This window comes from Bos indicus, chromosome X, assembly GCF_029378745.1.
Source record: "Bos indicus isolate NIAB-ARS_2022 breed Sahiwal x Tharparkar chromosome X, NIAB-ARS_B.indTharparkar_mat_pri_1.0, whole genome shotgun sequence".
In the NCBI taxonomy this organism is placed as follows: Eukaryota; Metazoa; Chordata; class Mammalia; order Artiodactyla; family Bovidae; genus Bos; species Bos indicus.
This window is the reverse complement of record NC_091789.1, coordinates 91,891,929-91,911,444: the sequence shown is the minus strand read 5'-3', so window position 1 is coordinate 91,911,444 and position 19,516 is coordinate 91,891,929. Positions and strand designations below refer to the sequence as shown.

The window sequence follows — 19,516 nt, the reverse complement described above, 5'->3', positions numbered from 1 at the left end:
TCAGAGCTGTAACTCTTCACAAAGGTTCAGCAGGAGGCCCAGGCTCAGTGGTGGATAAATAGATAACAACAAAGAGGTGTGGCCTGGGCGTTCCTGCCCATATGAACTCTCTATTTTGCTTTTTTAAGAGCTCATATCTTCAGCCTTCTATTGCAGTGGGGACTGGTATTTGGGGAGTGTCTGGGGTTCTAACAACTTCTTATGCAGACTTTCAACTAATCTCTTTTTTCAAGCTCAACCTTCACCTCTACATCCAGAGAGTATGTGTGCCCTAATCATTTCCTTTGGTGGGTGCTCTATGGTATAACTGGGGTTAGTCCTCAGATTTCATCACTACTGGCATAGGAGGTGTCCCAGGCTAGAGAGTGAGACCTAAGTGTCAGTCAGTATTGATGAAAAGGAAGAATTGTTCTACCTCTTCATCTGTCATTGGGAGTATGGAGAGATGTTTCAACATATAGGGTAATATATTGAGAGCTGTTCCAGCAGGGAGATTTTCCAACTAGAGATATCTAAGGATGGGGAAATGTGTCAGTGGAGAAGGGTGGTCAATCAGTAGGGGCTATATGGATGGATGAGGCTTTATGAATGAAAAGGCTTTTCAAGTGAGTTTAGCAATGAGGTAGATATCAATGGTGGGTATTTCTGAATGGTTCTGAATGGTAAGATTTGACAATGAGAGCATTTTGATAGGCATGCCTGAATGGGGAGATATGCCAGTATAATGTATTCTTGGGAAGATTTTTTGATAGAGGTTATCAATGAGAATTATGTCATAAAAAGGTATTCATGAGTAGAAAGATTTTTCAACTGAGTGGTCATAGGAGATATGTCAACGGATTGGGAAATCATCAAGAGAGATATTTGTCACTAGAGTCCATCAGTGGATGATAGATTGCTCCTGGGTATTTGTGAATGGGGAGATTTGTCAGTGGGAGGTCATCAGTGGAGATTCATCAATCAGATGTTTATGAATAAAGAAGGTAGCTCAACAGAGGTATTTGTTACTGGGATATTTGTGGAAAAGGGAATTTGTGCAGTGAAGATGAAAGGTTGTTGAATCACGCGAATACACCAGGATTCTTGGCCCCCGGAGGAGAAGAATTCAATCCGGGGCCAGAGACAAGGCTTGATCGCTCGGAGCTTTTGTGTAATAAAGTTTTATTAAAGTATAAAGAAGATAGAGAAAGCTTCTGACATAGGCATCAGAAGGGGGCAGAAAGAGTACCCCCCTGCTAGTGTTTAGCTGGATGTTATATAGTCACTAGCAGTCTGTTAATGAAAGAAAGGAATGTCTTAAAATTCAGAATGGCACCAGGCCCCTCACCCATAAGATGCATTTTGGGATAAATGGTTTATCCTGGGCCATAAAATGATTAACTTGAATCTTGAAGAAGGGCAGACCACCATACAAATAGTTTCATTTACATAGATTAGGGGAACAATATCCATACTGGTTTGTCAAGTAGGTTCTGGGCCAAGAGGCGGAACCGACTTGGAGACAGAGTTTTGGGGTAAAGGCATAGTACATTAGCATAGCTTAAGACAAACATTTCCATAAGAAAAAGGCATTGGTTATCTCTAGACTGGAGAATAGCTAACTTCAGGCGAAGCCGGGTGTCATTATGGCAACACAGTATTTTAAGAGAAACCTCCCTTTAAATTTGTATAGAGAAGGAAAAAATATTGCTAGTTTGTTTCCTCCTGCCGCTTAAGAGAGATAAAAATGTCTGACACTTGCAGGCTATTTCCTCCATTTGGAGACCCCTGGCCTTCCTGCCTGTTACCCTCTCATTCCCCCCTTTTCTTTTAGGAGAATTATGTTGCCTAGGGAAAAGGGGCGTCGTTCTCATTCCATAACTACTTCCGAGCTGACAAGGGGCGTTGTCCCTAAATTGGTGAGGCAACATATTCTCCTAATCCTCATATTGAGGATATCTGATCCAGGGGCCCCAAATAGTAGCTGGAGGTAGCTACAGTAGTAGCAGGAGTTTGAGCAACCATTTGTAACTTAAAAGCTTTCATGCGGCTAGAAACAAATCCAGTTATACAATTACAGATGCAGGGAGCAAACAGCAAGAACAAAACAACCAGAATTATCGTAATTAAGATAGTTGTCCACCATGGGGAATTAGTTAACGTTTTCCAAAGTGAAGCAATTGAGGCTTCAGGAGTGTCCATGGCCCTAATCATCCTGTTCATGTGGTTAGTAAAATGAGTAACATTCGTACTCATATCAGGTATATATGTACAGCATTGGGTATGAATAATGGCACAAGTTCCTCCTTGTGCAGCTGTCAGAATGTCTAGAGCCAATCTGTTTTGTAAAACCACCTTTCTAATTTGTGCTTGTTCAGCATTAAGAGCTGAAATAGCCTTTTGAGAATCTTGTAATGCCTGTTGAGTAAAATTAGTCAAAGCATCCACTCGTAACATAACATCTGTAGTTCCCAAAGAGGGAACAAACGCTGCAGCCAAATAATCATACCAATAAAATACAGACCTTGCCCACCGAGTTCTAAGGTGGGGTAAATTAGCAGGCTTTTCTGGAAGCTCTGAAAATATAAAGCCATGAGTAAAGGCTAGACCCAGGGTGCATCTCCCTATCCAACCAGGGGGAAGCCATGCCCATAGGTAAGAGCCACATATCCAATAAGTTCCGTTTGGAGCAAGCCAGCGCGACTGAGATATCCAGTCCCAATTCGTGCCTGGCCAGACAAAGGGAGAACCTGAACTGGGATTGGAAAACACGGGAATGATTACATTGCATGTTTCCCGAGACAAATATCCCATTTGTTTCCAATCATTGTAATTAAGTTGTTGGCTAACTTTTGGGGACGGCTCTGTTTGTTCCCAGCATATAGAGGCAGTAGATATTAAACGTCCTTTTTCAGGAGTTAGCCATGTAACCTCATCCCATATTTGATAAACGTCAGGTAAAAAGCCATTAGATCTAGACCTATTTACCTTATATGTAGCAAAATAGTCATTGAACCGAGACAACGTATAATCAAAATTAAAAGTCACATTATGTCCATAGTTAGAGTACAAAGTGTTGCACCAGTCCATTTTAGGGTTGGTAGATGTCATCAGATGACGAAGAGGCATCGCATGTGATTGTTGTCGAAGGTATTCACAGACTTGGAGAAAGTCTTTTCCTTGAAGTGGGGATGTCCACCACGGGAAGCCTTCCACTGACGAAGAGGGGAGCGCTCCGCAGACCCAGCAGTTAGACCGATTGTGGAATGCAGCATAGGAGTGAGCCCAGGACAGGAAGACATTGTCTTGAGGATCCAACGGCAGACTCAGGATATTTGGAGTCAGCAGAAGTAAGCTCACATAGGTTATCAGGCCCATCTAAAAGGTACAAAGTCAGAGCATAGAAAGTAAAGACATAAAATGAAGTCACTTAATTTTGGTCAGGGTGCCACCTCTTAACTCGAGTATGATGTACCCACGAATCAATTCCTGGCACTTTGACAGCTGTGGGAGAGGAAAGAATAACCTGGTAAGGACCTTCCCAGAGAGGCTCGAGGGATGGCCCCCCAGATCCCACTGTTTTTATGAGGACCTCGGTTCCTGGCTCAAATAGAGGCCTGCTTGACTCGGAGGCTGGGTCAGGAGTCTTCTCCCGGAGCTCTGTTAACGTCTGTTGAAAAGCTGAGAGCTGAGTTACATAATTAGTTAATTCCAAGGCTTCAGGGTCTATAACAATGTCTGTGCGTAAGAAAGGCCTTCCATAAATACATTCAAAGGGGGACAGTCCCTCTTTTTTTGGAGTAGTTCGAGCCCTCATTAAAGCTATGGGTAGGACTTTAATCCATTTGTCCTGCGTCTCTTGAGTTAATTTGCGCAGATGCCTTTTGATAATGTCATTAGCTTTTTCAACTTTTCCGGAGGATTGGGGTCTCCAGGAACAGTGTAAGTGATATTCTATTCCTAGAGCTTTAGATACCCCCTGAGTTACAGCAGCTTTAAAGGCGGAGCCATTGTCACTCTGAAGGCTCCGTGGCAGCCCAAACCTGGGGATAATTTCATGAATTAAAATCTTTATAACCTCTTTAGCCTGTTCACTACGACAGGGAAAAGCCTCAATCCATCCAGTAAAGGTATCTACCCAAACTTGTAAGCAAGAATATCCATTAGCTTTTGGCATATGAGTAAAATCAATTTCCCAATCCTCTCCAGGATACTTCCCACTTCGTTGTAATCCAGATTTTGCTAGCTTTTCAGTCTTTGGGTTATTTTTTTGACAAATCTCACACCTTTTGATAATATTCTTTAAAGTTTTCATTACATTTTTACCTTCAAACAAACGAGAAACCATTTGGTAAGTACTCTCAGCACCCAAATGAAAACTCTGATGTAAACCCTTAAGAATTTTCCACTGAGCATTTTCAGGAATTATTAATCGTCCATCCTCGGACTGTAACCATCCTTTATCAGTAATCTTTGCTCCTCGTTTCTCATATCTTTCTAATTCTTCCTCAGTATATTGTGGTCTTTCCTGTTCCACAGGACCTGTCCAGATCAAAGGCGTCTGTAGTGAAGGGGTTTCGTAAAGTGCCGCTTTTCTGGCTTGACAGTCAGCCAGATGATTACCTTCGGCTATTTTACTCCCATCCCTGCTGTGCCCTTTGCAGTGCATAACAGCTACTTCTTTAGGACAATATATAGCAGTTAAAAGTCTCTCGATCTCTCTGAAATGCTTAATAGGTTCTCCTGTTGCTGTTTTAAAGTGTCTCTCTTTCCATATTGCAGCATGAGCATGTAAAGTCAAATAAGCATACTTAGAATCTGTATAGATATTTACCCGCTGCCCTTTGCTTAACTCTAGAGCTCGGGTCAGGGCCACAAGCTCCGCTAACTGAGCACTAGTTTCCTGGGGGAGAGATTTTGCTTCTAAAACCTGTTCAGCAGTCACCACGGCGTAACCTGCTTTACGCTTTCCATCCTGAACAAAAGAACTGCCATCTGTAAATATTTCCATGTCAGGATTGTCTAATGGGGTATCCTTTAGATCCTCCCGAGCTGCATAGTTTAAAGTTAGGAATTGAGAACAATCGTGATCAGGTGTTTCATTTTCCTTCTCAGGAAGGAAAGTGGCAGGATTTAAATTTCCACAAACTTTAAGCTTAGTTACTGGTCCTTCTAACAACAATGACTGATACTTAAGAAGCCTACTGTCTGTCATCCAAATATTAACCTTAGAATTTAAGATTCCACTCACATCATGAGAAGTCAGTACAGTAAGGTTTCGTCCATTAATTATTTTTAAAGCTTCAGGTGCTAATAAAGCCGCTGCCCCAATTACTCTTAGGCAGTGGGGCCACCCACATGCAACTACATCTAATTCTCTGCTTAGATAAGCAATAGGTTGTTGGTGAGGCCCTCGGGGTTGTGTCAAAACTCCCAATGCCACACCTTTTCTTTCAGTGACAAACAAATTAAATTCTGACCCTGTGGGCAAGCTCAGAGCTGGAGCTTGCAGGAGAGCAGTCTGAAGAACCTTAAAAGCCTTTTGAGTTTCTGGAGACCAAACCAGTTTGTCAGTTTGGGCCTGCTGAGTTTCAGCTATAAGTTTATATAAAGGCCGGGCAAGTTCCCCATAACCCGGAATCCAAATGCGACAGTAACCTGTGATTCCCAAAAATCCTCTCAATTGTCTTAAAGTCATAGGTAGGGGTTGATTTAGTATAGGTTTAATTCTCTCAGGGCCTATGGCCCTAGTCCCTTCTGATATGATTAGGCCCAGATATCTAACCGATTGTTGACAAAGCTGAGCCTTTTCTCTTGATGCCTTGTAACCACAGCCTGCCAGAAAGTTTAAGAAATCTTCTGAGGCTCGCGAACAAGCTTCCTCTGTCTCAGCACAGAGCAAAATATCATCTACATATTGTAACACCACTGCTTCAGAGCTATTAAAGTTTTGTAAATCCCGTGACAAACTTTGTCCCAATAAGTGAGGACTGTCACGAAATCCCTGGGGCAAAACTGTCCAGGTTAACTGAGAAGCTGGCTGCGTAGGGTCTTCAAAGGCAAATAGGAATTGACTTTCTTCCGCCAAAGGCACTGAATAGAAGGCATCCTTTAAATCAATTACTGAGAAATATTTGGCCCGTTCAGGAATTTCAGACAATAGAGTATAAGGATTAGGCACCACGGGGTGTAAAGGAACTACAGCCTCATTTATTATTCGTAAATCTTGAACTAGTCTCCATTTACCATTTGATTTCTTTATACCCAAAATAGGAGTGTTGCAAGGACTGTTACAGGGAATTAATAGTCCCTGTTCCTTTAAATTTTCGATGATGGGTTTTAACCCTTCTTTAACTTCAGGTTTCAGTGGATACTGCTTCTTATGTGGAAATACGTGTGGGTCTTTGAGCTTAACAACTACAGGAATAGCATTTTGTGCTCGACCCACAGATTTTCCATCAGCCCATACTCTAGGATTTACATTTTGTTCAACTAAAGGGAGAGAAAGGGAGGGCTCCATATTCATGAAAACAGAGGCATGGACCTTGCTCAGTATATCCCTTCCCAAAAGGGGTGAGGGAGATTCTGGCACAATCAGAAACTCGTGTGAAAACAGCACAGAATCCCAGTTGCAAGATAAAGAATAACTGAAATAATACCTTTTGGCTTGTCCAGACAGTCCCATTACGGAAGCGGATCGGGAAGAAAGTGGGCCAGAGGCTTCAGTAAGCACAGAATAAGTTGCCCCAGTATCTAAAAGGAAATCGACGGATTGGCCCCCCACAACTATTAATACCCGGGGTTCCTCAGGTGTAATTAGGATGGGAGCTTGTGTGGGGACCCCCGGGCACCTTCAGTCCTGATTGTCTTGAGAGTCCGACCCCGGAGACCTACGCCTCTGGGGGCAGTCTCTCTTCCAGTGTGGTCCTTTGCAGACCGGACATGGAGCCGGGGGCGGCTTAGATGCCTGAGGGCAATCCCGCTTGAGGTGCCCCTCCTTTCCACAGCAGTAGCAAGCCCATCCCTTTTCACCTGGGCCCCTCTGGGCATTTTTCTCAGGCTGTTTAAGAACGTTTTTCATAGCCATGGCGAAGGCTTCCGCCTTTTCCTTTGTCTTTTTTTGCCTTTCTTTCTTTTCCTCATATTCCCTACCATAATAGACTGTCTGAGCCAGTTGTAACAGAGTATCTAAAGACTGATTTGGTCCATACGCCTGTTTTAATAGCTTACGGCGGATATCTGGAGCCGACTGAGTGAGAAATCTATCCTTTAAGATCACTTTTCCCTCTTCACTTTCGGGATCAATCTCAGTGAATCTGCGAAGGCCTTCTCTCAGTCTATCTAGGAATTTACCAGGAGCTTCTTTCTCTTCCTGTTCTATATCTGCCAATTTGCCATAGTTTAAAGGCTTAGAACGCGCCTGCCTAAGTCCTTCAAGAATACATCTAACAAAATGACTCTGATCCCATCTTCCTTTAGCTGTGTTGTAGTCCCAGTCTGGTTCTATAGTTGGGACCGCCTGATTCCCAGTGGGGAGGGCCGCTATCTCGTTCTCCCTCTTCCCTACTGATTCATTACCAAGCCACTCATCTCCATAAGCAACCGCTTTTCCCAAAACTCGAGTCTTTGACTCAGGAGTTAGCGTTTGTCCCAAGATATACATCACATCCTTCCAAGTGAGGTCATAAAGCAAAGTAACACCTTTAAAAGCTCTGATATATTTTTCTGGGTCCTCTAAATAGTCTCCCAGATCCTCCTTGATTCTTTGTATTTCTTGATAAGAAAAAGGCTTATTAACTCTCATGGACTGATTATTTCTCCTGGTGGGTGTTTCATAAAGAGGCAACAGCTTGTGTGGCTGTTCCTCAGTCTCTCTGGCTGCTCTGTGCATATGATCCCAGGGATAGATTGGAGAAACCTGTTTTTCCTCTTCTCTTTGTCTCCTGTCCTCCATCTCATCGCTTACTTCGATGGTCTGAGTTTCTACTGAAACCAGAGTAGTCTGAGGTCGTACTGAGACAGGAGTTGTTTGGACCTCCATGTGGGCAGTTTGAATCCCAGTTTGGAGTCCCAGGTACGGGGGCAAAGGAAGAGGATAGGGAGGAGCTGAAGGTTTCACACCCAAATCTATACCCTTAGGACATAAGTCTGGCATATTTCGCAGAGAGAAAAAGGGCAACACATATGCTACTTCTACCCATTTCCCTTGTTCCTTACAGAACCGGTCTAATTGTAGAACAGTATTATACTTAAGAGACCCTCCAACTGGCCACCGTTCGCCGTCCTCCAATGGATACCGTGGCCATGCAGTATCACATAGGAAGACCAGGTGTGTCTTCTTTAAGCCCTGGGGATCAAATCTATCCCAGTTTTTCAGGATACAGTTCAAAGGAGTGAGGCTGGAATTGTTAGCTCCCATCTGTAAGAGAGAAAAAAAGCGACCAGCGCCATTTTTCCTACCGGAGGCGTCCCTCCCTGCTCTAGATGGGGGTGTAGACAGACGTTACACCAAAAGCTTTTCCTTCCTGGTCGGACTTAGTCTGTCCCTTACCGACGCAGGGGCCGTACTCGTCCCTCCCGGTTCTACCACCGAGACGGGGTGGGGATGTACCAGGGGTAGACTTGATAGCATCCCTACTTGACGTCCAGCTCTTCACCCTTAACCTTGCTTGCCTCTGATGTCACCCGGGGTGAATCAGAGTAACTTTCCGGAATGCCTCCCAAGCTAAGACCATTGTGGGAAACATTCGTCACCTGAGTGCCTGTGCACGACCCTGAGTATTTCCTGACCACAATAAGACCGACGCGAACATAAAACTGAGATGTTCTTTCCAAGCATCACCACACCAGTATAACAGCCTCCTCTGATCCACTAAGAGCCGGCATTACCAAAGAAAAAAAAAACCCATCGCAGTCCCAATCTGAGTAACCTTTAACCTCAGAGATGTTCTGGGAGCTAGAGCTCCATCTAGCTTCCGAACTTTCGATTCCTAGCGAGGCTAGACACTTTCTTGACTACCAATCCAAGTTTGGGACCTAAGCCACAGTATACAGTAACAGTATAGATCACAAGTCCCTTGAAAGTCTATGATCCGATAGATTAGGTTAGTACTTCTAATTCCCAAGGCGTTATGAAATGGTCAAAGAGACCGAAAAGTTTGACCGAGAAAGGAGAGTTCGGTCCACACGCTTTGTTCATTTCTGGTCGGTTCTCGAAGGAGACATTGGGTGCCTCTTGGCATTGGCAGGTCGGTATAACGCCCCGACAGGTTTCTGCCGTAAGCCATATGAGATCACCGTGGAACCGCAGAGCAGGGCTCCTTACTTGTTTCACGCAGGGCATGCCATTCATTCACACAAGCACACGGTTGAGTTAGTAAAGCACAGCAGAAAACGTGTTCGCTAAGAGAACAAAGAACTAAAGCTCCAAGCATCCTTACCTTGTCCTGAAGGATCCCGGACGAGCCCCCAAGATGAAAGGTTGTTGTTGAATCACGCGAATACACCAGGATTCTTGGCCCCCGGAGGAGAAGAATTCAATCCGGGGCCAGAGACGAGGCTTGATCGCTCGGAGCTTTTGTGTAATAAAGTTTTATTAAAGTATAAAGAAGATAGAGAAAGCTTCTGACATAGGCATCAGAAGGGGGCAGAAAGAGTACCCCCCTGCTAGTGTTTAGCTGGATGTTATATAGTCACTAGCAGTCTGTTAATGAAAGAAAGGAATGTCTTAAAATTCAGAATGGCACCAGGCCCCTCACCCATAAGATGCATTTTGGGATAAATGGTTTATCCTGGGCCATAAAATGATTAACTTGAATCTTGAAGAAGGGCAGACCACCATACAAATAGTTTCATTTACATAGATTAGGGGAACAATATCCATACTGGTTTGTCAAGTAGGTTCTGGGCCAAGAGGCGGAACCGACTTGGAGACAGAGTTTTGGGGTAAAGGCATAGTACATTAGCATAGCTTAAGATAAACATTTCCATAAGAAAAAGGCATTGGTTATCTCTAGACTGGAGAATAGCTAACTTCAGGCGAAGCCGGGTGTCATTATGGCAACACAGTATTTTAAGAGAAACCTCCCTTTAAATTTGTATAGAGAAGGAAAAAATATTGCTAGTTTGTTTCCTCCTGCCGCTTAAGAGAGATAAAAATGTCTGACACTTGCAGGCTATTTCCTCCATTTGGAGACCCCTGGCCTTCCTGCCTGTTACCCTCTCAAAGAGAGGGGACATTTCAAAGGAAAAAATACGCCAAGGGCTTAGAGATTTGTCACCTATAGTTTTGGCAGCAATAGAGATTTATAAATGTGATGATTTGTCCACAGTGAGGACTTCATAGTGGGGAACGCTATCACTGGGAGGGCTTGCCCTCAGAAGTCTTTGAAAATGTCAGTATTTGTAAGTGGGGTGATTTGGACATTGGGAAGCAGTGTAAAAGTCTCACATGATAAAAAAAAATTAACACATGAGCATATTAAATATTTGTTACATCTCTGGGGAAGATATCAGGATGATGAGTTAAACTAAGTTTTCCAGGGTGCATTCAATTATTACTACTGATATTATACATTATTTCTAATATTGTAAATTATCATTCCCAACATTAAACATGATTTTCAATATTGTAAAGAATCATTAGTGATACAGATAATCACTATTAAACATTAAATTACATTTATCATACTACTCCTAATTAATACTTACAAGTGCTATGTACCTAGCACTGTTCCAGGCACTTTACACGTAAAGTTACATGCCTATGAGTTAGGCATTCATTTTATACCAATCTTACAGAGGTGGAAACAGGTATAAAGAGGTAATGTAATTTTCCCAAGGTCACAGAGCTAGTACATGTAACGGGCAGGATTTGAATGCAAATGACGTGGCTTGAGTGTTTAGATTCTTAATCACTACACTACACTACCGGTCTAGAAATTTAAATTACTGTAACATTATATAGGAAGTTATTGTTATGAGAGTTTCATGTGTTTTGACACCCCCAAAATACCCAGTGGGTGAATGCACTCATTAATCATCCTCCAACGCTAGCACAGACTTCAGAAGGATTCTGGGTAGGGACTGCAAGGCCCATCTTTCAGGGAGATGCTGGGAAAGGTTGAGGGCAGGAGAAGAGGGCGTCAGAGGATGAGATGGCTGGATGATATCACCGATGCAATGGACATGATCTTGGGCAAACTTCCGGAGATGGTGAGGGACAGATGCTGCAGTCCATGGGGTTGCAAAGAGTCGGACACAACTGGGCGATTGAACAACATCAACAACTGAGGCTTGGGTGAGAAGGGCCAGCCCCCAGGCTACCGGTGGAGCTGGACCCCATGCTGCACACCTCACAAGACTGCCACCACCCCCCCCCACTTGCTTCTTCTCAGCCATCAGAGTCTCTTCCAATCAGAGCTTCACACACAGACATGTGGAATGCTAGGGGTGAAGGGCAACTCAGTTTACTTACTTTAGTGGATTTTCTTTCTTTTTTTTTTGGCTGCAGTGCAGCATGCGGATTCTTAGTTCCCCAACCAGAGATCGAACCTGTGGCCCCTGCATGGGGAATGTGGAGTCTTAACCACTGGACCACCAGAGAAGTCCTTTAGTTGATTTTCCAGAAGAGTGATGGGGGGTGTAATGACCCCAGGACTACGCGTATCTTGCCTGGAGGTCCTACTGGGGTCTGGGGGAGGTGATCTTGTGTGCTGAGACTCTGTGAAAAGGGCTGCAGTAGGGCCTAGTGGTTATCCCATGAAGTATTGAGTCCTGATCCAGGGCACTACCTGTAGGTGGGCAGGTTGGCAGGAGAACCATTTCCACAATAGGCTTCATCCTTCTTCTGCCACTTTCTACTTCACCTTCCTCCCAGGGGTAAAATAATGGAGAGCTTAGGGCACTTCCCAGGTGTCTCGGTAAAGAATCTGCCTGCCAATGCAGGAGATGTGGGTTCGATCCCTGGGTTGGGAATATCCTGGGAGAAGGACATGGTTACCCACTGCAGTATTCTTGCCTGGAGAATCTCATGGACAGAGGAGCCTGGCAGGTGATAGTCCATGGGGTTGCAAAGAGTTGGACACGACTGAACACACATGAATACATGCAGAGAACAGGCCCTGGGGTCAGGAAACGGTGTAAGAGTGCAGGGAGCTGGTACTAGGGTTTAGTGAACTGTCAGAAGCTGCCAGACTCTTGCAGGCAGCTGAGCCAATAGAGACAAGGCCACCAGAGCCCAGGTCCTTTCTTTGTACCCATCAGCAGAGGCTGCCATTTGCCCCTTTTGGTGGACAGGGTTCAGTCCTCCCAGGGCATAACCAACATGTCAATATTAAGACACAAATTGTTGCTGGAAATATCTGCACAGGTAGCCATTGGGTGCTGAAAATCCCTCCATCCCTGGGACATACCTTGAGCCCTGGCAGAACCTTCCAGGAATACAAAAGGACATGGACCAAGAGGATCCAGGGGGCCATACTTGGTGACCCAGAATGTCCTGGAGGAGACCTGGGTTCTTACTGGTGGCACCAGTAGGTAGTCTGATGGGAGGGAATTTGGAAGTCTTTTCCTGCGACAAAGTAAGTGTTAGTCACTTGGTTGTGTCCAACTTTGTGACCCCATGGACTATAGCCTGCCAGGGTCCTCTGTCCATGGGATTCTCCAGGCAAGAATACTGGAGTGAGTTGCCATTTCCTCCTCCAGGATCTTCACGACTCAGGGATCGAACCTGGGTCTCCTGCATTGCAGGCAGATTCTTTACCACTGAGTCACTTGGGAAGCCCTTCCTTCGACAAGTATCTATGTAAAGCAGATTCCAGTCAACAGGACACTTGAGTGTTCTACTGAATGTTTGCACCAATCTGAAAGCCCAGTTCCCAGGGACCTCACTTCAGTTGGATCTCTGGAGTGTAAGGAGCAGGTTCTAGGGACTGAGAAGGGCCTGGGCCGAGCTGTGTAAGCAAGAAGTCATGAGGAAGGGAGTGTTTGGAAGGTCTCTCACTCAGGTTTTTGGGAGGAAGATGAACCAGAAAGGTGAGGCTTGAGTCTAGAGGCCTGTTTTCGTGAATGGACAGCTGTGTAGGGGAAGGTGGAGGTGCGGGTGGGCTGATGCACCTGGTTGGTCCTGATTTTGGACCCTTGCTGCACTTCACTGCTTCAGTTGATCAAAAGAGTGAGGGGAGCAGAAGTAGGGGGGGAGGGAGAAGGGCAGAACTTGGGGATTTTCAGATCACACCTTCTCCCCCTCCCTCCTTGTCCCCAAATGAATACTTCCAAGAAATCTCCCATAGGCCGTGGGGGCAGGGGCAGGGCTGCCCTTACTTCCAGAGTCCCTGGCTGGGTTATGTTGATGGGGGTTGGGGGGGGACCTCTGGGCCTACTGGAGGTCTCCCTGTTCACTCAAGTCAGACTCACAGTACAAAACCTAAGGTGGCAACAGTGACACCCACAGGTTTGGATGGGGTAAAACGTCCTCCCTGGATGACATCAGGACAGCACCTGAAGCGAGAGCTGTTTACAAATGATTGATAGGGCATTCGTCAATGAGCTGGTCCACTGGAGGTATTTGTGAATAGGGGAATTTGCCAGTGAGGTTGCCATTTGGTATGCATGCATGCATGCTAAGTCACTTCAGTCATGCCCGACTCCATGACCCTATGGACTGTAGCCCGCCGGGCTCCTCTGTCCATGGGATTCTCCAGCAAGAATACTGGAGTGGGTTGCCATTTCCTCTTCTAGGCGATCTTCCCGACCCAGGGATTGAACCTTCGTCTCTTACATCTCCTGCATTAGCAGGCAGGTTCTCTACCACTATCGCCACCTGGGAAGCCCCCGCCATGTGGCAGCAGTAGGATAATTTCTGAACTAGAAAGCTCAATGGAGTAGGAACGACAAATTAGTCTGGTAAAATGCTTTAAAGTATTGAGTAGAGAGATAATCCAGTAACTCATGGTTGGTAAGGCAGGTTACATGACAGCAGTGCTAATGCCAATGTACATAATAATTATCAATACCTCAAACTGTATATAAAATATAAAAAGCATTGGACACCCCTCACTCCCTCAGCATTGGTCCCCGGGTACCCCCACCAGGTCATCAAGTGACATAGGTTTGTTCCCAGACACTACACAGGGAGACTGCCTGCTGGGTGGTAGTTCTTTATTTCATCCTCTTGAAGAAAAAAAGGTGGGAGTGGAAACAGGGGCGAACACTGTGCGGGCTTCAGCTTCTGCTGGGGGCAGGACTCAGGCCATCTGGGCCCGCAAGGACTGCCAGGTGCACAGCCCTGGCTCCCGGGGCAGGCAGGCCAGGTGGCGGCTCTGGAACCCCTTGTCAGAGCCTGTGAGCAGCTGGTCCGTCCACAAGCAGTGAGTGTCGCTCTGCAGTTTGCAGGGGATGGATGAGCAGGGAAACACCTGGAGGAGGGGAGGGAGGAACAGCTCTGAGGGCTTCTCCTCCTGCCCCTCCAGAGAACTTTGCACTCTTCAGCTGTTAACACAGAGCTGCTAGGGAGACCTGGTGTCACCCGACATGGCTACAGACTCAAAAACAGTCCCTCCCATTGTGAGGAACAGTCATTGGGCTTGGTGAGATGACAGCAATCCATGTCAAAGATCAGTTTCCTGGAATGGTGGTAGGGGAGCAGTCAGGCAGGTCACCTGGAGGGACCGTCCCATTGGACGGGGAATAGCTGGCAGTAGCAGGGAACAACTGGAATGCAGGAAACTTAAGCCTAAGAAGGAGACATGGGGCTCAGAGACAGTCACTGGGGTCAGAGGACTTCCAGGGCCATCAGGGAGCAATCCTGGAACCCTCAGAGTGGCAGAGCAGTCACAAGGGGGAGTGAGAGGAACAGAAAGCAGGCAGTCTGCTGCTGCTGCTGTGTCACTTCAGTCGTGTCCAACTCTGTGCGACCCCATAGACAGCAGCCCACCAGGCTCCTCCGTCCCTGGGATTCTCCAGGCAAGAACACTGGAGTGGGTTGCCATTTCCTTCTCCAATGCATGAAAAGTGAAAAGTGAAAGCAAAGTTGCTTAGTCGTGTCCGACTCCTAGCGACCCCATGGACTGCAGCCTACCAGGCTCCTCCGTCCATGGGATTTTCCAGGCAAGAACACTGGAGTGGGTTGCCACTGCCTTCTCTGGCAGATAGTCTAGGGAACTGCGAATCCCCAGGTATCAGACACAGGGCAAAGGAACAAGCAGAATGTCCAGAGGAACAGTCTCGGATTTGAGGAAACAGCAAGAGAGATCAGGAATACCCCTAGGGTTTGGGGAGCAGCCATGGGGACAAGGAATAGCTAGAGGGAGCAAGAAACAAGCCGTGGTTTGGGGACACGACAAAGGACTGCTCTCCAGGAGGTAGGCAGGCTCCAGGCACTCACTGTGCATTCCTCACAACCAGCAGCATAGGTCTTGGTGAATCCCCGGCGCTGAGCAGAACTCATGCTGTTCCAGGGAGCCACAAAACTGCAGGTGGTGATGTGCAGGTGCCCATTCGACAATTGTCCTGTGGCGGGGGAGGGGAGGGGTCAACAGGCAGCTTCTGACTGGCTGAGCCAGGGACAGAGTGGCACCAGATTGGTGTCCCAAGACCACTGACACCCGCTGGGCAAAGCCCCAGCCTTCTGATAGGCTGAAATTAGGGCATTCCTTATTTCAATGGGGACCATTCTTTTAGAGCCTCCCTTCCCTTGCACTTGAGCAGTTGCCAGGCAGCAGCGGAGGGTTGGCGTGGCACAGGGCAATGGGGTGGAACCTCACCAGCTATGAGAAACTCCTCACTGCGGTTCTGGGACCTGTGGAAGTATCCGCAGACGCTCTCCATGGCAGGGGTGTAGATGAACCGGATGTCAGGGGCATCCCTCAAGGCACTGAACCCTTTGAACATCTGTCAGTGGATGAAGGGAAGAGTCTTGTACTGACACAGTCCTCCCACTCCACATTCTTCCCTGAAGTCAGATAGCATCCTGAGATCACAGCTACCTTTCCCGCCAAACCAGTGGCCAGAGGCTTTTATTCTGACGGGGAGGAAGATGTTAGGAACTGCTGGGGCAAGAACTGAAGGGTTACCTTAGTCATCTTGATCTCATAACGCTGGTATAAGGCAGTTTCATTGACTTCTGCGGTCCCCACGAACTTGGCCCTGATGACTACAAAAGAAGAGGGGAAACAAAAGTCAAAGGGACTGCAAGGGGCCAATGCAAATAATCACAATAATACTAGCAAAGCACATCCTTAAATAGGGATTGCTGGATGCCAGACAGCACCCTAGAGATTTATACATTTGTTAATTGCTTCATGTGTATGTTGAATGCCTATTCTTGGCCAAGCACTGCTTCAACCCTTTTTCCTATATTCATCCTGTGTTTGTTCACACAACAAATATTTTAGAGCATCTCCTCCGTGCCAGGGCACTGTTCTGGGTGTCAGGGACACAGCAGGGAACAAAACACAGAAATCTCTCCCTTTGTGGTGCTCACAGTCTAACTAGGAGAAGAGAGACTAAACACACGTGAAATAATTAAGTATATGGGAAGCTAGAAGGTAGTAAGTGTGATAGGGAACTTCAGAGCTGGGTGAGGGGGATCAGGAGTACTAGGGGACAGGGGTTCAAGTTTTGAATAGGGTGGTCAGGGAAGGTCATCCTGAGAAGGTGACATTTAAGGCAGCCACTTATGTGGATACCTGGAGGGATGGGTATACTAGGCAGAAGCAGCAGCCAGTACAAGGGCTCTGAGGTTGGTCTGGGCCTTGAGTAATCAAGAAAGCATGAGGATGCAGAGCAGCTAAAGCAGAGTCAGTGTGCTGAGTGGAATTGTTCTAGAGGTAGGCACCCTCGTGCACCCTACTGAACTGAGAGGGAAACCAAAGCTGGGAGTGTGTGGGCGAGGTGGGCACACTCACCGACATCGGAGTTGCAGAAGGCCGTCTGTGGGTGGGGTGGGACGCAGGTACAGGCTCGGCTGGGGGCTGTGAGCCACAGCAGCAACAGGATGCCAGAGGCCATGGGTGCAAAGGGGGCCATGGTGCGTTCTGTTGGGGGGTGGGGAGGAGGGTTCAGAGGGCCCCCGGCCCAGGTGATCCACATACCTGGGCAGGCCTCCCACCCTACTCTACACCACACCCCTCCACAGACACAGTGGGGATTTTAAGGGGCTTGGGGATTTGAGAACCCAGGAGAGTTTAGGGGGATAGGGAGTCAGGAGAGTTTAGGAGTCATGGAGTTTGAGCAATTTAAACTTTGAGCACTAGGTAAGTGGGTAAGTTATGGGGCTGCCGTGTTTAGGGGGCTGGGGGAGTTGGAGAATTTCGGGGTGCTAAAGAAGTGGGAGGGTTGAGGAGTTGGGGCTGAAGAATTTGGGGTTAGGGGAGCTGAAGGAGTTTGCAGGGAGGCTGGGAGTTTGGGGGTTGTGCATATTGAGTTATAGAGGAGGGGGGGCAGTTGAAGGAAGTTGAGGAATTTGGAGGAGCTTGGGGATTAAGAAGTTGACAGAGTTTGAGGGCTTAAGGGGGTGGGGTGCCTGAGGAATTAGGGTGCAGAGAAAGCTTTGAGTTTAGGGAGTTGGGAATTTGGGAGGCTAGGGATTGTGGGGGCTGAGGGAGCTTCGGGGGTTTGGGTTGCTGGGGGACAAAGAGGGAATTTAGGGGACTTGGCAGCTTGGGAGACAGCTGTGGCTTTAGGGGCTCGTGGCTTTCGGGGAGCTGGGGATGGATGTCAGGGGTTCAAAGGAGTTGGGAGTGTTGGGATTTAAAGAGCGATTCCAGCCCCCCTCCCCCGCCCCCGCCCTTTTCCCCTGCTCCAGCCCAAGGTCCTGGTACCCGCCAGCCAGGCTGAGCAGCCGAGTATCAGGCAGGAACGCTCCAGCCCAGTTCCAGGCCCCGCGGGCCGCCCAAGCCCCTGCCTACCTCTGGTGTAGCCTCTCTGGGCGCTGGGTCTGCGGCGATGGCGGCAGGGCCTGAGCTGCGGAGGATAAATATCCATGCGAGGGCGGGGTAGCAGCAGCGGTAGGAAACCACAGGCCTCCAGGCTTCCTGGATGCATTACTCATCCGCCCACCATCCTCGGAGGCCAAGGGGCGGGCCCTGGACTCCAAAAAGGAGATGCATCCTTCTCCTCTCCCTTCCCCGGAGCCTCGCCCTGACCACCCCCTCCCCCGTCTCCACGTCAGGCACTATCCCTCCAGGCGGTCTCAGCGGAGGGTTACAGGCAGGATTCCGCCCAATGCAATTTCCTAAAGTCTCCAGAATCTAACTGATCACCCACATCCCCCAAAACCCCTCATGGGTGAAGCCCAAATGATTCCTTCCTTCAATAAACACTTTGGTGTGCAACTACTGTGGGGGGAGGCAGAGAGCAAACAAATAGAAACAGTGGAGGGAGATAGGGCAGGTGAATGGAGGACGGATACAGTGGGGAAACTGAGGCACAGGCGGTTAAATGATTTATCCAAGCTCACAGTTAATAAGTGGCAGAACTGGGATTTGAACTCAGGTCGTAGAGCCAAAACCTGGATCTTAACCCCTCTCAGAAAAAAACAAAAACAGGCAAACAATCAGCATTTATATAGCACCAACTCACTTCATGGAGAAGGAAATGGCAACCCACTCGGGTATTCTTGCCTGGAGAATCCCATGGACAGAGTAGCCTGGCAGGCTACAGTCCATGGGGTCTCAAAGAATCAGACACAACTGAGCAACTAACACAACTCACTTCAAGCTCATGATAAGCCTCTGAGATGGTTATTGATATTATTCCCATTTCCCAGAGGAGGCAGAGAGGAACTGAAGAACTTTCCCAGGACCACAGGGCATGGCTGGGATTTGAACCTAGGCTAACTGGTGCCAGGATCTTAACCCAGGCAGAGCACAGTCCTGGCAAGCAGGGAAGCTGCCAGTGAATGAATGAGCATTGGGGTGGGGGGAGCTGAAAGGTGGTGAAAGAGGCCAGTGAGTCAGTAGAAAACAGATCCCCTCCCATCCTGCCCTCCCCTTTCCCCACCAACCTTCCCATGCCCCTGGTGGGGGGTGGGGTGAGACAATCTGTCCACCAGCTTCCAGATGCTGCCTGGATCTTCCCTGGGTCCTGGGAAAGGGCTCTGAGGGCCAATTAACATCCTTGGTAAGTTCAGGGAGGACAGGCCAATAATAATGATGATAGCAGCCTCTTCCCGAGCACTTACTATATACTGTGCCCTGAAGCCTTCGTGTAATTCTGTCGTCAGATCTCTGTTACCTCCTTGCTAATTAAGCTTGATTAACTCAGCAAGGTTAGCACAACCATCACCATCACCAATACCACCACAACAGAAACTACTGCCAGCACTAGGGAGTTCTTACTATTACTACACATCAAACACTGCTCTGAAATCTTTGTAGCTACTCTATGTCATCAGTCCCGATTACCTCCTTGTCAATTACTATTGGCTAACGACAGGGAGGCCTGGCATGCTGCGATTCATGGGGTCGCAGAGTCGACACGACTGAGCGACTGATCTGATCTGAACCTAGGGATGTTAAAATCAATAATAATAATA

At 47.4% G+C, this 19,516-nt stretch overlaps 2 protein-coding genes and 1 long non-coding RNA gene across 4 annotated transcripts in view; 1 reads left to right on the top strand and 2 right to left on the bottom strand.

The window, feature by feature from the left end:
• SYN1 (synapsin I) overlaps window positions 1-19,516 on the top strand; it is a 64,108-nt gene that overhangs the window by 35,175 nt on the left and 9,417 nt on the right. The gene's annotated exons all lie outside the window — the stretch shown is intronic.
• Window positions 3,006-6,678, bottom strand: LOC109554977 (uncharacterized). Its single transcript, XR_011565285.1, has 2 exons — window positions 4,814-6,678; window positions 3,006-3,357 (listed from the first exon to the last, which is right to left on the bottom strand). It is a non-coding gene; the product is annotated as an uncharacterized lncRNA (long non-coding RNA).
• Window positions 14,123-18,048, bottom strand: TIMP1 (TIMP metallopeptidase inhibitor 1). Its single transcript, XM_019955596.2, has 6 exons — window positions 17,889-18,048; window positions 16,887-17,015; window positions 16,053-16,132; window positions 15,744-15,870; window positions 15,365-15,489; window positions 14,123-14,396 (listed from the first exon to the last, which is right to left on the bottom strand). Exons 1-6 carry the CDS (start codon window positions 18,022-18,024, stop codon window positions 14,226-14,228), a joined length of 768 nt encoding a protein of 255 aa, XP_019811155.2. The 5' UTR covers window positions 18,025-18,048; the 3' UTR covers window positions 14,123-14,225.